The 20,478-nt window shown below is 34.1% G+C and overlaps 1 protein-coding gene across 2 annotated transcripts in view; it reads right to left on the bottom strand.

Annotated features, from left to right (window-relative positions):
* Positions 1–20,478, bottom strand: part of Hpse2 (heparanase 2 (inactive)) — a 924,256-nt gene that overhangs the window by 295,226 nt on the left and 608,552 nt on the right. For both annotated transcript variants that reach the window (XM_063245088.1, XM_063245087.1), the window contains one exon: positions 4,636–4,809. In XM_063245088.1, the coding sequence (XP_063101158.1) occupies positions 4,636–4,809 (174 nt within the window). The remainder of the gene's footprint in view (positions 1–4,635; positions 4,810–20,478) is intronic.

Raw genomic sequence — 20,478 nt, 5'->3', positions numbered from 1 at the left:
GTGCAATGAAATTGGAAATCAATGGCAAAAGAAATCACAAGAACTTCATAAATACATGGAAATTAAATTAGCATCCTCCTGAACAACAAATGAATCACAGATGAAATTAAAGAAGAAATTAAAGTTTTTTACAATTGAATGATAATGACAGTTCATCATAACAGAACTTATGGAACACAATGAAATCAGTACTAAGGAAATTTTATAGTAATAAATACCATGTCTGGAAAGCAGAGCAAGTAAAAGTAAACAACTTAATGGTGAACCCCAAACTTTTAGAAAAAGAAGAGCAGGCTAAGCCAAAAGCTCTTAAAAGGGATAAAATGATAAAAATCAGAGCAGAAATTAACACATTGGAGACTAAAAAAACAGTACAAAGAATTAATAGCTCAAAGAGTTGGTTCTTCAAAAGATTAAATAAAATTGACAAACCTTTATTCAATCTTATCAAAAAAGAAAAGATTCAAATCTATACAATTAGGAATGAAAAGGGTGAAATTACAGTGGACCTGGCAGAAATCAAGATCATCTATACCTACTTTGAGAACTTGTATTCTAATAAAATGAAAGAAACAGAAGAAATGGACAGATTCCTAGATACATATGAATTACCAGAGCTAAATGAAGATATAAAAATTCTAAATAAATCTTCATCTCTGATATTGAGCACCTTGCTATGGTGCTCCAATGCCCAAAACCAGAGGCAGCATAAACTTCAGTGGAACTAAAGGCTCAGGTTTTCTGGAATCATCCACCACTGCCATAATTCTACTGCTGGCTTGTGGGAAAAATCAACATAGATCTGGGCTCTGTCTGCCTCCTTTATCAATCAGTGACAGCAGACATGCCCCAAGTGAACATTTTTTCCACTTGCATTTCTTTTCTTTGCATTTTAGTTTTTCCCTATTTTCTCTTTTTCTTGATTATTCTTTTGTACTTATTTTTACATGGGTGAGAACATTGTTTTTACATGTTGTTGTTTTGTCATTGTTTTTGTTTCTTCTTTCTTTCTATCCCTTCACTTGTTTTCAAGTCTTGTATAATCTACTTTTGTCTTCCAGTCTTGCTTTTAGTTACTTTTTCTTCTTCAATTTCTCTGTTTCTTCCCTAACGTCTTTTAAATTTTCTCCTGAGGGTAAAATCACCAGATTGAGGTGATATTTACACAATTTTCTGGTATATTTGAGCTTTGGTTATATATCTATAAATCTTATTCATATGGTTATAGGTGACAAATTAAAAGATACAACAATGTCTCATTTTCCAGGGTGTGTTTGATTCTACTGTTTTTATTGATTGTACTACTTTTCATGTAATTGTTCTAATCAGTTGTTCTTGATACATCGTGACTGAGATTGTCTAGGTTTTTCATAAAATAATACCAAAGGCCAGTGCCAGAGACGGAGGTGCTAGGTGAAATAAACTGAAGGAAGGCTCTTGCAACAGATTCAAAACCCAAAACTCAGCTACAGCTAAAAGATATCTTTCTGAGAAGTAGTCATCTCCTAAGGGCTCTCAATACTAGCAAAAAAGACAACTACCATAAATAATTTACAAACATCAATGCAAAAATTAAATTAAAAACAAAATAGAAAATGGGAAGACATGGAAGCAAGATACAATCCCAGAAATCCGGCTTTCCAAAAGCAAACCCAGGAGATATGGAAGTGGAACAGTTTGAAAGCCACCCACCTGGACTCTGAAATGGTGACAGAGAAAACAAATGAGACTCTAGAAACAAATCAAATTAGAAATAATTCCTCAAATAACTTTAGAGATGATGACCGTAACGAAGAGCACAATTAGTGAATCTAGAGAAGATACAGATTTAAAAAATAGAGAAGCTTATGGAAATGATGCAAATGACGAATCTCCAGCATAGAAAAGAAATGGAATCTATGAACCACACTCAATCAGAGATCCAGAAGATTAATTGGAAGTAAAGGTAACAGAATGAATCAATGTGAGGATATAATATCAGATCTAGAAGACAGGATTTTGGTTATTGATCATGAAAAGAAAGATTTCCTAAAAATAGTAAGGGACCATGAAAAATCAATCCAAAGAGATTATCAACTGCTAGATGATGCAAAGAAGGAAAACTGATCAGAGTCAGTGAAATGCCAGAAGATAACACAAATAACATTTTAAAAAATTCTGTTCACAGAAGTAATGGCAGAAAACTTACCAAACATTCAAAGAAATTCTGACATACAAATATGTGAGATCCATATAACTCTAGCCAAGATAAAAAATATCTACCACAAGGTATATAATAGTCAGGATTCCAGAAATTCAACACAAGAGCAGAATATTAAAAACTGTTAGAAGAAAAAGTATTCATCAGAATTCTAATTAAATTACAATTACAATTAAAAGTTCATCAGAATTACAGCAGTCTTCTCAACACAAACCCTTAAGTCAAAGAGTTTGGAGTAGAATATTTCAAGTCCTGAATGAAAACAACCTCCAACTCAGATTGTTGTATATGCAAAACTATCTTTCAAAATTGATAGGAAAATAAGATACTTTCATGATGAATAAATGCCTGAAGAAATTCATGACCACCAAACCAGCAAAAAATGTTCTGAAGGACATTCTAGAAAGAGATAATGAAGACTACGACTTCATGAGCCCCAAAAGAATGAGACTACTGACAAGATAAGTAATTAAACACAGGGAGAGGAAAGGGAACAGACAACTTGAATATAGAACAATAAGGATAAGTCAATATGTATGAGTTATAATCATGAACATGGATGATATCAAGTCATTAATCAAAATAGACGGTGGGATGGATCAAGAAACAAGATCTAACAATATGCTGCATACAAGAAACATATTTAACTCACAAAGAAATTTATAGACTGAGAATCAGTCTATACTCTATGTGACAGGAGCCCAGAAAAAAGCATGGGTAGCTATTCTATTTGTTAACAAAGTGGATTTCAAGCCAACATTGATCAAGAGAGACAAAGAAGGTCGCAACATCCTCATTGTGGTAGAATGACAACTGGTAGTCATCTTGTAATACTCAGCTGAACTGAATCAGCATGGTGCTGGGTGTGGAAGGTCCACCTGAGGATTGTTGCCAACATAAAAAGGAGAACTGAAGAGGAAGAAGTAGGGGCTACTGGTTCTCCTGGAGAAGTGTGTCACACTGGCTTTGCTGATATGAACTCAGCTGTTCTCATCATCAGAGGATCTTGGGACCTCACTGCTGCTGAGGATGGCTCTGGTACTTTTCAGGTGAACCTGGTCCTTATTTTGAGTGTTGCTTCCTGGCTTCAGTGAAGATCCCTCAGCCTGCTGGCACAGATCCTTTATCCCATTGGCATGGACTTTCTAGCTTCCACCACCAACCTTTGGACCTTCCCAACACAGACCCATGAAATAGACTTGGATGAGACATTGTCATATGCTCCAGGCCTTCATCTGGACCCATGCATGGCATTGCTATGGGATCCAAGTCCCCAATTGGATTTTCGAGTCTTTAGTGTGTGAACAGATTTCCTGCACTCTTTTGTATTTGACTATTTAAAATAATCCTATAAATTTAGTATTCTGTATTAAATTTTTTGCAATTCCTGACTATAACTCTCATAAGAGGAACAATTCAATAGTGAGAGATCACAATTATATATATATATGCCAAATACAAGTGCATCAACTATATGAAACAGATATTGACAGACATGAAAAATCAAATAAATACCAATACAATTGTAAAGGGAGTGCTCAATACTCCACTGTCATAAATAGGTAGATCAACTAGATAAAAGAATCAACAAAGAAATACCAGAACCAAACCAAATTTTTGAACAAATGAACTTAGTAGATGTCTACAGTGTTTCATCCCACATTAGAATGTACATTTTGCTCAGGTGCACATGGAATGTTCTCCAAAATAAAGCATATATAGTTCACAGAATATGGTTAAATAAATGCAAAGGAATTAAAATTATTTCAAGCATATTATCTGAACAAAGTGAATGAAATTGGAAATCAATAGCAAAAGAAACAATAGAAACTTCATAAACATATGAAAATTAAATAACACCCTCCCTAATAACCAATAAGTCTCAAGGCAATTAAGAAACCAGACAATTCTACAAATAAACATTAATGCCAGTACAGCATAGTGGATCTTATGGGATGCAATGAAAGCAGTCCTATAAGAAAAATCTGTAGTGGTAAAGTTCTGCATCAATGAAACAGAACAAGCTCAAATAAATAACAGAATAAGCTCTTTCAGATTATTATTTTAGAAAATCACTTAGCAGGACCAATAGAAAATACGTTATATAGTCAAGCTCAGGCTATTCAGAGAGGTTGTGTCTGGATTAACATCAATTTGCTACTAACAAATCACTATACTTTCTCCATTTTGTAGCATTTTTCCTATATTTGCAAGGAGGTATCTAGAGATAAATGCATATGTAAATAATGTGGATTCACTAAGCCTACAGGAGGTCACTATATGTTCTTTTATCATAAGAGATCAATTTGGTGGCCAAACATCCCAAATGTGTTCTGAGTCAGTGTATTAGAGATGACCTGAGAGACTATATCCCAAATCATTTTTCATCCACACTTTTACCTTGTTAATTTAGAGGAAATAATGTTATTACTTACCATTGCCCAGTTCCCAAGAAATGTTGTACTTTTTGCTGGCACTGTACTTCAATAGACTCAGAGCACTAGAACTGTTCCAGGAGTTATTGGGATTACGTCGCAGTGCATTTAGAGCAAATATCAAGTGGAGTCCAGAGCAATCGGCAAAGTTATAAAGTTTATCTAGAGACCTGGCTGGGAAGAAGCAGAGAAAGGCTTGTAACTTTTAAATCAACATTACAGGAAGGAGAAAATATTAGCTACAATAAAAATATCTCCCTGTGAACTTTCTAACAAAGAATCACACAATTAGATTTCAAAGAGAGATTATCGTTTGGTCTGAGATGCATTTCAAGGTAATTTTAGAAAGCACACATAAGGAGTTGGAGGTATAGCTCATTGTAATATGCTTTCCTAGCAGGCACAAAGCATGGTATTTGATCCCTAACATACGTTACTTTTTTTAAAAAAAAGGTAGTATGCAGAATTCCAGAGAAATGTTGCAAATTGGTGAAAGTATCACACCTACAGTGCAATTTATTCATTAACAAGAGTTAACTACTGATGTTTAGTAGGCCAAGACTCCACAGAGTAGTTGGATTTCTAACTTTTCTGGAAAAAATGGCAAGATCTGAGACTGTTGGTCTATTTTCTTGCACAACACAACAGAAATAGTGTTAAGGTACAAAGTCAAGAAAGACAACTGACAAGTGAGTCTAAGAAAATAAGTCAGCCTACCGGGACTTCCAAAATATATCACTGGAGTGCTCAATTCAAATATTCTTGAGAATGGAAATACCATAACTATCACTAAGAATCTGCTCATTGTTGGGTTGGTCAGAGATATCATTAACCCTAAAATCATGTTTCTCCCACCATCCCATTTTTTTCATTTCTGTTGCCACCATTCTTGTCTGCATCTCATTTCCACTTACGTAAATCATTATAAATCTGCACTTGTATATCTACTGCCAAATTCCAATCCTTCAATTTATTTTCTCTTACTCAGTCTTATCACCTACATTCCTTCTTCAAAATCTTAAGGGATTTTCAAGGCCATTTTATTCCTTAATTCCTTAAGGCATCTACAATGCACCCATACCCCACTCCCAACTTTAGGCCTATTTCCTCAGAGTGCTTTATTTGTGTCAGTTCTATTGACTATAGAACTTTCTGCCTCACTGAACTTTGTCCTAATTTGTTTCATGTGGTGTACCCATATTCCTATTTTAAACATGTCCATGCTTTATTTGTCCTTTTAGGTAATGTTATCCTCTTGGATAATGCTGAGGTGATACATAGTTGTAAATGTTATAATTATTAATATGCTTATGTACCAAGGTCACATTATCCATGTCCCTAGAGCAGAATTTCTCAAATGGGATTCTGTGATACAATCATAGTGGTCACTCAAAGTTTTGCAAAACATGATGCAGCATGACAAAAGGTGCCTCATGAGCAATTTTTAATAGATCTTTAGTACTTTAAAGTAGAATGATAATAATTAAATTTAAAATATTATCAGTTTTTGAAGTGACATATAGCAAAGTTGCCATTTTCACTTTCTTACATGTGTGTAAAATAATCTTTTAAGAAGCAACAAGAAAAAGAAAAGCAATGATCTCATTTTGATTGAAAATAAAATCCATGTGACTGTCCCACATTCTACCCAGAATTACATTAGGCAAAAAGAGGGCACACATTTTATATTAAAGAGATAAACTTATTTAAATTCCAAATAACAAAATTGATATTAATTTATAGGCATACTAAGGTGATCATAAAATGAACACATGAATATAATAATGATTATGTATATGCCACTCAGTAAGAAATGACTTTTTAAAAAATCTCCTGTAAATCATATCTTAGGCTACAATTTCATTAATATTGCTTTGCTCTATAGTCTTAGTGAATTTATATTTGACAGCATTAATACATTTTAATGTATAGAACATTAACTAAATACATAATCTTTTTAAAATTATACCAAAAAAGTTTACCTTTAGAAAATTATATCTGATTTTGACTGAAACAAGTTAGTTGACAAAAACTCATTGTATTGGCCAGGGATTTGGCTCAGTGGGGTAAGCTCATTCCTGGCAAGCACGAGCTTGTGAGTTCAATCCCCGGTACCAAAAATAAATAAATAAAATAAAATAAACTGTCCAAATTCATGACCAGTGACAAAATAATGTTAATTTTAAGAAAGTTAAGTACTTTTTTTTCTCTGCAAGAATGGTTGCCCAAAAGTTGTTTTTAGTTTTAAATAGAAGTGAGATAGGAGATTAGGGTGTGGCTGTAGGGGAAGTAGGTATGATCCCAGAACCCATGTACAGGACAGTCCCACATCCCTGTGCATGAACTTCTTGCAAGAATTTGAGCAAGTTTTCAATAGGATAGCCTGGAGCTGATGTCAACTTGAGGTGTGAGATCCCAGAACTGCCTCTCAGGACCCACAGACATTCTCATGGGTTACCTTGAGATTTAGAGAACATAGGAGGACACAGACACCAAGAAGAGCTTGTTATCATGGCCTCCTCATCATAGCTCATCCTGTATCTTCCAGGGTGTACTTCTGTCTTTTGTGAAACTCTTTTATCTGGGCCAAGTTCACTCTGCAGAGCCAGTTTCTCCCTTACTTGTTACTTTTACTTTTTAAATGAACTTTACCACTGCTTTTTGCTTCTTCCTTTCTTTCTTTTCCTTCTTTCTTTCTTTTCTTTGTTTGAGACATGAAGAACCTGGGATATAATTTTAGAAGGAGAGACAAGCTCAAAAGTTGGTAACACTTCTTTTTTTAAAGACAGGATTTCGCTGTGTAGCCCAGACTGGCCTTGTATACACAGTGACTCTCCTGACTCAGCCTCTTGAGTGCTGGGATTACAGGTGTGTGTCTGGATTCAGTAATGTTTATTTATTTGGCAAGCCACTTTTAAAAGGAGCTACTCAATTACATTTTAGTGTAGCCAGCCAAGACCAAAACTCAGACACTGGAGAGCAACATAAGGCCTATGCTGTGAAAAAATCAATATTATTACTTTAGCATTGCTTCCTGGCTCCACAGGGTAAGATGGTATGTTGTTCAGTCTCCTGGAGAAGCCCGACATGCTACCTTCCTGATACGAACTTGGCTGTTTTCATCATGGGAGGAGCTCAGGACCTGGATGTTCCTGAGGATAGCTGTGGTACTTTTCCGGGGAGCGCTAGTCCTTACTTTGAGCATTACTTCCAGATCTTTCATCCCACTGGTGTAGACTTTCTAGCTTCCACCAGTGACTTTTTGGCCTTCTCAATGCAGATCTGTGAAACAGACTTGCATGAGACATTGTCATGCCCTCCGCTGGATTCTTTGGGTCTTCAGTATGTGGACAGATTTCTTGCATTCTTTGACTCTTTGGGTGACTATTATAAAATAATACTATAATTTATGTGTCCTGAATTAAATTGCGATGGAAATGGAAGGGTTCCTCTCAAGTGATTCTTGCCATACTCACTGCAGTGAAGATGACAGTGAAAGATAATTGGATTCATCTTTGTAGAATAAAGCTAGTCCCATGTGAGCTGTCTGAAAAACAAGATTCTCTGAAGGGAGAAATCCAATCCTGTGAGCCTATGGAAGACTTGGGAATTCTCTTCAAAAATCAAGATTTCAGTGCTGCTACAAGAAGCATGGAAATCTGACCTGCTTTTCTTATTTGGGTCAATACTTATTTTTCATTGTCATTTTGACTTTGGGGAAGAGCCAGAAAATGCACAATGCCAGATCTGGTGAATATGGTGGATGAAGACACAGCTTAATATTTTTACAGGTCTGCATTTCTGTTCGAAGTCACTCAGCAGAAGCAATCTCTATTTCTTTTTTTGATCATACCTCATAAAAAAATCCAGAAAAGTGAAAGTCCAGAATTACTTTAGAAAGTAGCAAGAACAATGGGATAAATATCTTTAGAACAGGGGGAATATTTTGAGGGAGATTAATGGCAAGTTGTTCTTTTTCCATAATAAATTTCCACCTTAAAAATTGACAGTCATCTTTAAATTATTATTCTATAAAAATTATGGAACCAAAAAATATTCCTCTGGGAATTAAGCTGCACATTTCTCAGTACTTCTGACTTCAAATTTTGCTTACTGAGTTTATCAAAATGAGGTTTTAAAGCTTCTTCATAATTCAATAGTTAACATATCATCTCTAGTATTTACCCTATTTCATATAAGCCCATCTCCATTACATACTTTTTTCTTGTTAGATGTTAGATTGTGGGGGGCGGGGTGAGTATAGGGTGGTGTTAGGTAGCAGTTGACATCAAAATATCGAGGCTCTACATTTTGTTGTTCATATGGCTTGATAGTCTGTCAAATTTTTATGTGTTCACTATTAGAATGAGTGAGCACTATTGGAAGCATTTCTATTTTAGGAATCATTATTGATATTTACTAGTGCTGGGAACAATCTTCTTGGATTTCTGAGTTCTCTGCTTTTTTTCCCACATATCTTTCTACCTTTTGTCTTTCAGAAGTATCAAGAAATTTAGAAGAAATTCAGAACATCAATCACAAGAGATCTTTAGACACATAGAAAAATGCACTCTCTCTCTCCATGTAAAGTTTTCAAGAGAAAAAATAGTCACATAGGTGTATTAAATTCCTTTTAATCAATTAAAATATAACAAAATTGAACTGAGTATGTAAAACAAATTAAGGTTTCTGTGTAATACATACTTTCTCTTGGCCCAAAGAATCTCTCAAACTCTATAGTCTAATGAAATTTAGGGGATGTTGGAACTCCATATAACTTTTTGACAAATCACATTATTCCATGACTCTATGTTATTATAAGTTTCTATTTTTGTGTGGAATATCTTTTCCCCTCTTTTTGTATTTTGCATAGCCTAGATCAGTGTTCTTCTCTGATTCTCCAAGAGAATGACCGGTGGTTCTCTCCTCTTGTCTGCTTGAGATCTTTATCTGTTTCTATTACAGCAACTGCCAATCATGCCATCATAGCTCAGTTCTGGCTTTCTCTCTGAAGGCAAACTTTAATATTTGCCAAAAGCAAAGGCACCATGTTTGCCTTTTTAAAAGCATAGAATTCAATGTCTAGTACAATACATTTTAAGAAATATGTGATCCACACAAGTGCTATTTAGGTCCATTCAATGTCAGTTGCATTTGTCTGAACACTAATTATCCAACTTCAACTATCATTATCCATTGTAGCATATTTCCTTTAGAGTATGCCTATTACTTCATGATTTTAAATGTATTTGAATAATATATTCATTGCTTATGTTCAATCTGTATAATACTGTTTTGGCATAGGTGAATATCCAGTACAAACTAAGAGAGTAAGCCAGAAAATGAGAGAAATAGAGTGAATGCAGAATGAGACAAACTCTGAACCATCTCTTATGATATAGAGAGGATCTATGAGTTAATAAGGAACCACTTCAATTAGTGAATACTACCAATAGGAGGATCACTTTATTTGAAGCTATAAAAAGACAACAGTTTTGGGGGCTGGGGATTTAGCTCAGCGGCATAAGTGCCTGCCTTGCAAGCAGGCAGTCGTGAGTTTGATCCCCGGTACCGGTAAAAATGAAAACAACAACAACAACAAACAAAGACAACAATTTAGAAAGTGCCTGGAAAGAAAACAATCATTTCATAGTGAAGCTATCTCTAAATAGAGAACAAATTTTAGCAAGATGAGAAATATCTTAAGATTAGTCAGAGAAATGAAACCTTAAGTCGGTTTTAAAGAAAGCAAGAGAAATATCTATGGTTTAACTAAAGTTGTGGAAGGAGAATGAAATTTCAGAAATATCTGTGAGTGTGTAACAACATCATCAAAAGACTCTGGGCTAAGCAGTAATTGTTACATTAATCAATTTAAATAGAGTAAAGAGAAAATTGAGTATTAGTGAGTATAGCAGGGGCTTTAGATTCCATTATAGTAAAAAGGCTAATATTGCTTTTTAAAGACATTAACTCTTAAAAAACAAGTTTTAAAAATGTTAATAGTAGTTCTAAAGGATAGTTTGGAAATATCTGCCAAAATTTTTAAATTCAATCTTTTACATCAAGCAAGCTTACTTATTGTTAGACTTGTTTCCAGCATAAATACTTTCGAGAATTGTCCAAGATATATAAACAAAGAATATCATTACAGCAATCTGTAATTGAAAACAATAAGTTCTCCTATTTCTCTGAAGATAATAATTTGTTTGCCACTACCTTTTCCCTGTAATGACTGTTTTTTCCAAGTTTTATTTTTTCTTGTTTGTATTTGTAAATATCTATGATTCTTGCATTCTATTTATAATTACAAGAATGATAAGAAGTGAACAATTTATAAGATCTGCAAATGTAAAATTTATGTGTGTGTGTGTGTGTGTGTGTGTGTGTGTCTTATTAACTGGTAGTCTTTACTATAAAATAGACTGGGTCAGATGTTCCCCAATTTCTGTGACTTTTCTGTTAATTGTGCTTTTTCTTCTGAATGCAGCCCAATCTTTAAAATTTGTAGACTTGGTGTGTCAATTTACCTCTTATCTGTCTACTTTGTAGATTTTTTAAAAATGGCTTTTGCACTACTCCACTTACTTTCTTTGCTTGGTCACTGTTAAAAAATATTTTCAGTGTCAGTTAATTCCAGGAAGCATAGAGAGAGACAAGTGAACTGAGTTGTCATATTAAATATGTTCTTTAGTTTTCTCATCTGTAAAATCAGGGAGTTGGATATGTCAGTGTTTAAGGCACCTCAATATTTATCCTTTTCTGATTAGCTTGACCAAATCAAGATAATTGTGTTTATAATAGCTTTCTCTATTTTCTAATTTGTAATGTCTTTCCACAACATGTTTTCTATATTTAACCAATTACCATTTGATAAGTATTTGAATATATATTAGTTATTGCCTTTAAAAAAGAGTACTTTTTGCAAGGCTAATATAAACTCTGCAGTTCGACTAGAATTAGAGCTATAAGTATAATTTATATTGTGTGTACATACATACATATAAATGGATACATATAGAAATCTATATATTGATATGCATGAATTTTATATATTTTTTAACATTTAAAAAATGCACAGGTAGAATAGATATAGTGATAAAAACATTTCCTAAAAACAACAAAATTCTAGTATTAGTGGCCACACTTAACACTTAGGCCTTGGTTTCTCAATTTCATTCTCTAATTAAACCAGAACTCTTTGGGAAAATGATTGATGACATCATTTTCATCAATCATTTTTCAATGAGAATATACAAATACAGCTAGGATAGTCTGTGGTATCAAAAAGTAAGAAAGTGCTTAAGGCTTGATGGAAGTATGTTCAAAAGAACATAGGAGCCCCTCTGAAGGAACTTACTGCACCATGGCTAAAGTTAAGACAATTTGAACAACAAAATAAATTATGATATGCTTGAGTACATCGTGCCATCAAGGCACAAACTACTGTTGGGCAATCACAGAGTGGGCACTGTGTTTTTCCTTCCCACCTCTCCCCAGACAATGTGTGCACCGATGCTTCTGTCTAGTCCGAGGCTCTTACCAGTGGTAGGGTTTGTCTCAACAGTGCACTGAAGAAATGTTCGACACCTAACTCCCATTTCAGAGTGGCCATATAATGGCACCTCATGCCAACTGCTGTATGCGCCATACCTGAGCCATTAGAGGAACCCTCCCCATTCATGTCTTCTAGAGATAGTGGGTCAGTCCCACTCACCTGTAGCATTCGGTGTGCTAGAGTCATTAATTACAACCAAAGAAACTATAGCAAGAGTACACTATGACACCCAGCTACAAACAAAGTCAACAGTGCATACCACAGACACCTCAAAAAACACCTTCAAGAGAAAGCTATACTTTACTACGAAAACTATGCATGAAAGTGATATAAATAACTAATCCACTAGATGTACAAGTCCCAGCATAGGGACATACACAAAAGTGAATATCAAGGTAGCATTATTCCTCCAAAAGAACTCTCTAGTAATGAATCCCAAAGAAATTGATATTGATTAAATCCCTGATAAAGAGTTTAAAATAATAATGATTAATAAGCTTAGAAAGATTCAAGAGAACTTTGAATGAATTATAAATTTAATGAAGAGAGATTTTGAAAAAGAACCAAACAGAAATTTTGGAAATGAAGAGCTCTATTAGTGAAATAAAAAATAGCTATAAACTTCTTTAATAGACTAATTCCTGCAGGAAAAAATGTCTCTGAACATGAAAACAGATCTTTTGAAATATCTGAGCTGAGTATAATGGAAAAAAATAAATACAGCCTTCAAGAGGCTTTTGGGACTCTATTATATATTCACATTTTTGGGATACTCAAAGGAGAAGAAAAGACAAAAAACCAATTCAATAAAATAATACTTAAAAATCTTTGTAACACTGGAAAAGATAAGGCATTCAAGTAAAAGAGGACCATAAGACCCCAAATAGACATAACAAAAAGATCTTCAACCTCATGTATTATAGTAAAACTGCCAAAAGTACCAGAGATAGAATTCTAAAAATTGCAACAGAAAAGCACTTAGTCACATTTAAGAGGAACCATCTGCCCCGAACTAACAGCAGATTTCTCAGCAGAAACCTTACATGCCAGCAGGGAATGGAAAAACCATGTTTGAAAGAAAATAACTCAATTAAAGTACTATATCCAGCAACGCTTTCCTTCAGAAATGAAGAATACATAATTTGTAATAGAAGCAAAGATGGAAAGATATCATCACCACCAGAATGGCTTTATAGACAATCACTTAAAGAGTTCTATATCCAGAAGCAACAGAGATAATGATCATCATATAAACATGAAAAGGTATAAAACTCATTAGAACAGGAACACAAAAGAAAAATTGAAAAAAGTAAACCTAATCAATACAATAAACCACCAAACCACAAAGATAATCAGCAAGACAGAAATGCTAAAATGATATTCAATGCAAATAGAAGAAACTGAACAAAACAACAGGAATAAATTCTTACATTTCTTTAATAATCATAAATCTAAATGTACTTATTTCCCCAATGAATTGACTGAATGAATATTCTTTTAAAAAGGACAAGAAAGTTGTCTCACCAGTAAAGACATGAATAGGATTAAAGCAATAAACAGAGAAATATATTCCTTGCAAAAAAAATCAAAAGTGAGCAGGAATAGTGATTCTTATTTCAAACAGAACAAAATTAAAGATAAAAATTGTAAAGAGAAAAAGAGGGCCATTGTATAATAAGCAAGGGATCAATTGAAGAAGACATAACAATTGTAAATATGTGTGAAACTAATGCTGGAGCATCTCTTTTATAAAACACACAGTCTTAAGGGAAGGGGAGAAATGGGGTTCTAATACAATAATAGTGGGGATATGTCATCAACAGACTGATCATTTAGACAAGAAGAACTAAAAATAAAACTTAAACTGTTCAACACACCCAATGAACCTAATAGAAGTTTAAAGAACATTTCATCCAAAAACTGTAGAATATTAAATATTTGCTTTAGCACTTATTTTATAGAATAGACTATATGTTAGAAAATATAGCAAGTTTAAAAAAATTTTAAAAAATCTTATTATGTATCTTTGTTTGGCCACAGTGGACAAAAACCAGAAGGGAATGTAATAGTTTCTTAAAGCAAATTAAATTTAATAAATACACTAAAATTTACTGGATATATCAAAACAATACTAAAAGGGAGTTTACTATAATAAATGCCTTTACCAAGTGAACAGAGAAGGATTTCAAATAAATAACATAATGGCACATCTCATGGACCTATAAAAACAAGAAAAAAACAAACTCAAAGTTAATAGAAAAAAAGGAAGATCAGAGAAAAAATACAAAATGTCAACAATGCAGTTTTTTAGAAAAATAAAATTGAGAAAACTTTGGCTAGGCTAAGAAAAATAAGATACAAATAAATGAAATCTGAAACTAAAAGAGAAACATTTCAGCTGATATCACAGAAAAACTAAAATCACTAGAGATTGGTATAAAGATCACTAGAGATTGTATGCCAGAAAATTGGTGATAACTTTGGATACATATATAACTTACATAATTGAACCATAAAGACATACAAAACTTAGACCAATAAATTATCAGTTACAGATTTTTCTTAACAACAACAACAATAACAACAAATTCAAGAATTGCTGTCATCAGTGGAAAACTCTATGAAACTTTTAAAGAATTAATGCCAATTATTCTCAAACCATTACAAAGAAAGATAAGGGACCCTTTTAAATGCACATCTATGAGGCGACTCTTTTTTATCATTGTTGTTCTGGAAATCAAACTCAGGACCTCACGCCTGCCAGGCCTACACTTCCTGGCCCTGTGAGGCTACTCTTACCCAAATGCCAAAATCAGACAAGTCATAAGAAAAAGAAAACTATACACCAGAATTCCTGATGTATATATATGTAAACATTTTCAATAAAATACTACTATCTTAAATTTAATAGCACATCAAAAATATTACTCACCAAGATCAGGTTATCCCAGGAGTATACAGATGGCAGACCACATACCAATTAATGTTATATCAGTGGAATGAAGGATAGAAATCATATGATTATCATAATAAATGCAGATAAAGCATTTTATAAACTTCAAGATCCTTTCATAATTTAAAATAAAAGCTTAAAGCTGGATGTGGTGGTGTACACCTATAATCCCTGTACTCAGAAGGCTGAGGCATAAAGATTGACATGAATGTGAAGTCACTCTGAGCTACATAGTGAACTCAATGCCTGTCTGAACTACACAGTGAGATTTTTGTCTCAAAATAAATAAATATTTAACAAATGGTTATATAAGGATCATACCTCTATATAATAAAGAATGTGTGTAACAAATACAAAAGCAGTATCATACAGAGTGAAGGAAACCTAAAAACATCTCCACTAATGTCTTGAAAAAGACATGGGTGTCCACTTTTAACACTCTTATTAAACATAGTACCAGAAGTTTAGACCAAGAAATTAGTCCACAGAAATAAATAAAAGGCAGAAAAATAGGAAATAGAAACATCCCTCTTTGTAGATATAATTCAATGTATAGAAAACCTAAAAATGCCACCTAAAGAATATTGAAACTGGAAAATAAACTCAATAATGTTGCAGCATGACAGTTAGTTTCCTCTCATTACGGAGTCAAAACACCTGGCATCCAAAATTAAAGGAGAAAAGGTGTACTTAGCTCCCAGTACATAGAGGTTTTGGCCCCTAATCTGAGGGCTCCAAGGCAGAGTGGCTCATAGCAGAGGGGCAAATGTTTATGGTGGTGGAAGACACCAAAGGCAAGGAGGGAAGAGAGAGAGAGAGAGAGAAACAGAGAGAGAGAGAGAGACCCACTCTTGGTCTGTGTAGCACTCACACGCTTAGCCCTAGCTAGAACTATGCCTAACTAATCAGTGGACTCATTCATGCATCTCTAGCATCACACACTATCCAGATTCAGCCATCTCTGAAAAAGTACTATGACTATATCAGGCTTTAGGGGGACATCTAGACACATAAAACAGGATTTAAAAAATCGACATATGAAAGTTAGAAATATATTTATTTGCTAGTCACAAAATTGTTGACAGCTGTCTTACTTTTTACTGGTCGCTGAGACAAAATACCTGAAGCCCAAAGCTGGGAAAGGAAAGGTTTATTTCTTACAGTTTTTGGAGGTTTCAGTCCACACTCAGTTGGCTCCAAGGCAGGTGGGCATGGCTGGGCCACAGTTCATGGTGGCTGCAAACAGCAAACAGAAACCAGCAAAGAGCAAGACACACCTTCTTCCTGCCATTATATCACATCCTGGCTCCACCCTTATGTGAGTGGAGCACTGACACCATCAATCCAAGCACTATACAATGAACCAATCACAAATACACAATGCAAACTCATGAGGCCTGGGGGATACAGACATAAACCATGACAACAGCTATTTGATATATAATAGCTACATGAAAAAGGTAGCACATGCCTGTAATTTCAGTTACTCAGGAGGCTGTAGCAAAAAAAAAAAAAAAAAAAAAAAAACCCACAAATTAAAGGCTAGTGGAGAAATTTAGTGAGGTCCTGTCTCAAAATTTAAAAAAAAGGTTTTAAAGAACCTGGATATATCTCTGTGATAGGATATTTGCCTAGTATTTGTAAGGTCCTGAATTTGAGATCCAGTAGTTCTACCCTGAGAAAATTACCTAAGAATAAATTTAATAAAAGGACTTAAAGACCCCTACAATGAAAATTACAAAATACTGATGAAATAAATTGATTAAAACAAATAAAACAGAAAGACTTCCCATGCCCATGTTCATTACGGATCATGGAAGAATAAATATTGTTAAAATGTCCATAGCACCCACAGCAATTTATAGATTCGGTTCATTCCATCATTAAAATAGCAATGACATTCTGTACAGAAATAGAAAAAAATCCTAAAATTTATATGAAAGGACAAAACCCCCAAATAGCCACAGTAATCTTAAACAATAAAATAACAAAGTTGGAGAAATCAAAATACCTGATTTCAAGACAACAGAGCTACCAAAATAATGTGGCATTGGTACAAAAACAGAGGGATGGAATAAATATCCCCTAAATAAGCCCACACATCTATAGCCAACTGATTCTAGCCAAGAATGTCAAAAACATTGTCATGTCAGAGAAAGGACAGATTTTTTCAATAAATGGTGCTAGAAAAATTAGACATCTATATGCCAAAGATTGAAAGTTGATCATTTATATCAACTCAATATGGATAAAAGGCCTAAATATGAACCTGAAACTATGAAACCACTAGAAGAAAATAGTACCAACAATTCAAGGCATTGGCTTAAGCAATGATTTGGTAAGAAGAGGGCATTAGTAGGATCCGAAACTCATAGGTGGTAAAATGAACAAGATTATATCAAACTATAAAACTTCTGCAGAGCACAGGAAACAATAAATAGAGTGAAAATACAGCTTACAGGATGTGAGAAAACATTTGCCAAATATACATCTGATACAACATTGATATCCAAAATATATAAGAACTCAAAAAACAAAACAAAAATCTCAAAGAATTAAATTTAAGAGCAAAAAATGGACAGAAATTTCCCATAAAAAGACAACACAATGATTAATAAGTGCATGAATAAATGCTGAACATCACTAGCTATCAGAAAAATGTAAATCAAAATGACAATGAGGTATCATTTCACTAAAATTAGAATGACTTAAAAAACAAAACAAAAATAAATGCTGGCAAAGATATAGAATAAAAAGAATTTTCATACATTGTTGAAGGGAATGTAAATTAGTAAAACCATTGTGAGGAGCAGTGTGAGACCCCCCCAAAACAAACACAAGATCTATCATATAATCCAGCTATCCCATAGTTGTGTATATTTCTGAAGGAAATGAAATAAGCATGTCTGTCTTAATAATAGCACTATTCACAAGAGAAGAAATATGAAATACACTTTATTTATACATTAATGAATGCATTATATAAAATATATGTACAACATATATATGTATAACATATTTATATGTAATATATATAATACATAATATTATAAATTATATCTATATGGAGACAGAGACAGAGAAACCGAGACAGAGAGAGACAAGAGGAGAGAGAGACTGCTAAAAAAGTATACTTCAGAAATTTGCCATAGAAATAAATTTCTGGAAGATAATGGATATCACTATCAGCACATTTTGTAATTGTAGGGACCAAAGATAACTTGTATTAATCTCATGATGTCTCAATAAATTTAGTATTAAAATATTTATATAATTTTTTATTTTCCTGATGTGCACATTTTGGGTGCATTCTTTTTTATACAATTTGACCATAAAAAAAGAATGATGAAACTGGAGATCATTATGTTAAGTGAAAAAAATCCATATGCAGAAAGATAAACATCACATATTTGTTATCAAGTGGAGGCTTTTTAAAAAGGTGGCTTTAATGTAAAATAGTGCTTATGGTAGGTTGGGATGGTAGGATGAGTGGACAGAGGGAGGTTAAAGTTGATTAGTGAACGCTGCATTCATGTTCTGAAATATCACACTAAACCCCATTAATATGTACAATAAGCAATAAAATAACAGTATAAGTTAAATAAATAAATAATGATGACATTGAGCTATAAGCCTTAGAATAAAATAAATACTTGCATCATAAATACATGAGCAAATATATAGATGAAATTTATATACAAAAGTAATTTTTAAAATAGTAAATAGAAAAAAAGAACATCTATACTTATATCAGAAATATGATTTAACAGTAACCATTGAAGTGAAAAAGAAAATACAGAAGATTCCAATAGAAGCAGAGATGTGCAAGGGAAACTTAGAGGAAGGGCATCAGCAAGCACAAGCACTCAGAAGTAGGGAGACAAACAGAATCAGATATGAGAAGGCAACTCAAAGGAGAAAACTACCAGACAGAGTCCAATATTAGGGTAACGGGGCTGCCCCTGGATTGTACAGTTCCTCACACCAAGGCCCAGGGAGCACGACATCTTGGGAGAGGACCTAATGGTTTGAGAGGGACAGCAAATATGACAGTCGCAGCCAGGCCACTGAGATACTTCCTCTTACATTCACTATCCCCACTCTCTCACAGAGAGTGAGATAGTCCAAATTTGTGCACCAAAGAAACTGAAAGTCAGAGAAACATCTGGAAGATGGTCACTGGGCTAGCAATGGTGGTCCTTTGAGAAAGTAAATAAAAAGGGCATGCATGGTCCCAATTAGGGACCCAAATCCAAATACTGAGCAAACTGCAACTTAGAGACTTGCAGGTGTGCAGGAGTTATGACCAATGAGACCCTGGGGAGAAAATCAATTGCAGCAAAGCCAAAACAGTCACTCTCCTATTCCCTCAAACACGGGAGCATTCTATGCCTGCAAGATATCCTGCCCACTGTGTACCATTAAGAATACCTACCCCCCACCTCCAACCAAAAGCTGCTAAATATGAGGAGATCAAAGCACCACAGAGTTTATGGGCTGGATAGTGTTTTGTGGAATGTGCAGAGAGAGACACCAGCCAAGAGCCATAGAGGCACAGCTTAACCATGGGACAAGGCATGGTACTCTCAGCCAAAGGAACATACAGAAAAAAAACCCACCACAGAAGTAGCACTGGAGATTATCATGACATGGAGAAAAGGTATCAGAGACCAGAAATCAAGGAGGTCATTTAAGAAATCAGCAAAGTCTGGGAACTAGCCCAAACAAACAAACTCCAGCTTTTCCTTCTCTGACTCACATGAAATTATCTGATCATAAGACTAAGGTGAAAACTTCTGGCTAGCCATGCATGCAAGAGTGAAACTGAAATATAGTTGGTTCTACAGATACTGAAAAACTGATGGTTCTTTTCTTACAGCACAATGATCCATCGTACCAAAGCAGGTTGAAGAGGTGTTTGTATACCAAAACATAATCAAAGCAAGATCACATCACAAAGAAACATACACTAACTAAAGAAGTATCCATTCCAGTAGGAGCTTATATTATGTAGACAATGATGTGGAGGAAGTACAAAACCAAATAGCTAAGTTGTCTGAAGTGGTAAAAGAAAAAACAAATAGAACCATAAGCTATTCAGCAATCTCAAAGATGATGTAACTAAAATACATAAGAGACTTAATTGATAAAATGATCAGTGAGCTTAAAGAAAACACAAACAAAAAAAAGTTGAATAAAAGATAATGAAAGATATAAATGAGCATTTTACTGAAGAGATAGAGACCATGAAAATATATCAAACAGAAATCAAGGATATAAAATGTTCTCTTGAAAATAGAAGCAACAGAAATGACCAGCATGAGGAGTGTTA

This window comes from Cavia porcellus, unplaced genomic scaffold, assembly GCF_034190915.1.
Source record: "Cavia porcellus strain 051 isolate PalLab524CR breed Dunkin Hartley unplaced genomic scaffold, mCavPor4.1 scaffold_2, whole genome shotgun sequence".
NCBI lineage: Eukaryota > Metazoa > Chordata > Mammalia > Rodentia > Caviidae > Cavia > Cavia porcellus.
The sequence above is the reverse complement of the archived record's forward strand: the minus strand, read 5'-3'. Positions and strand labels throughout refer to the sequence as shown.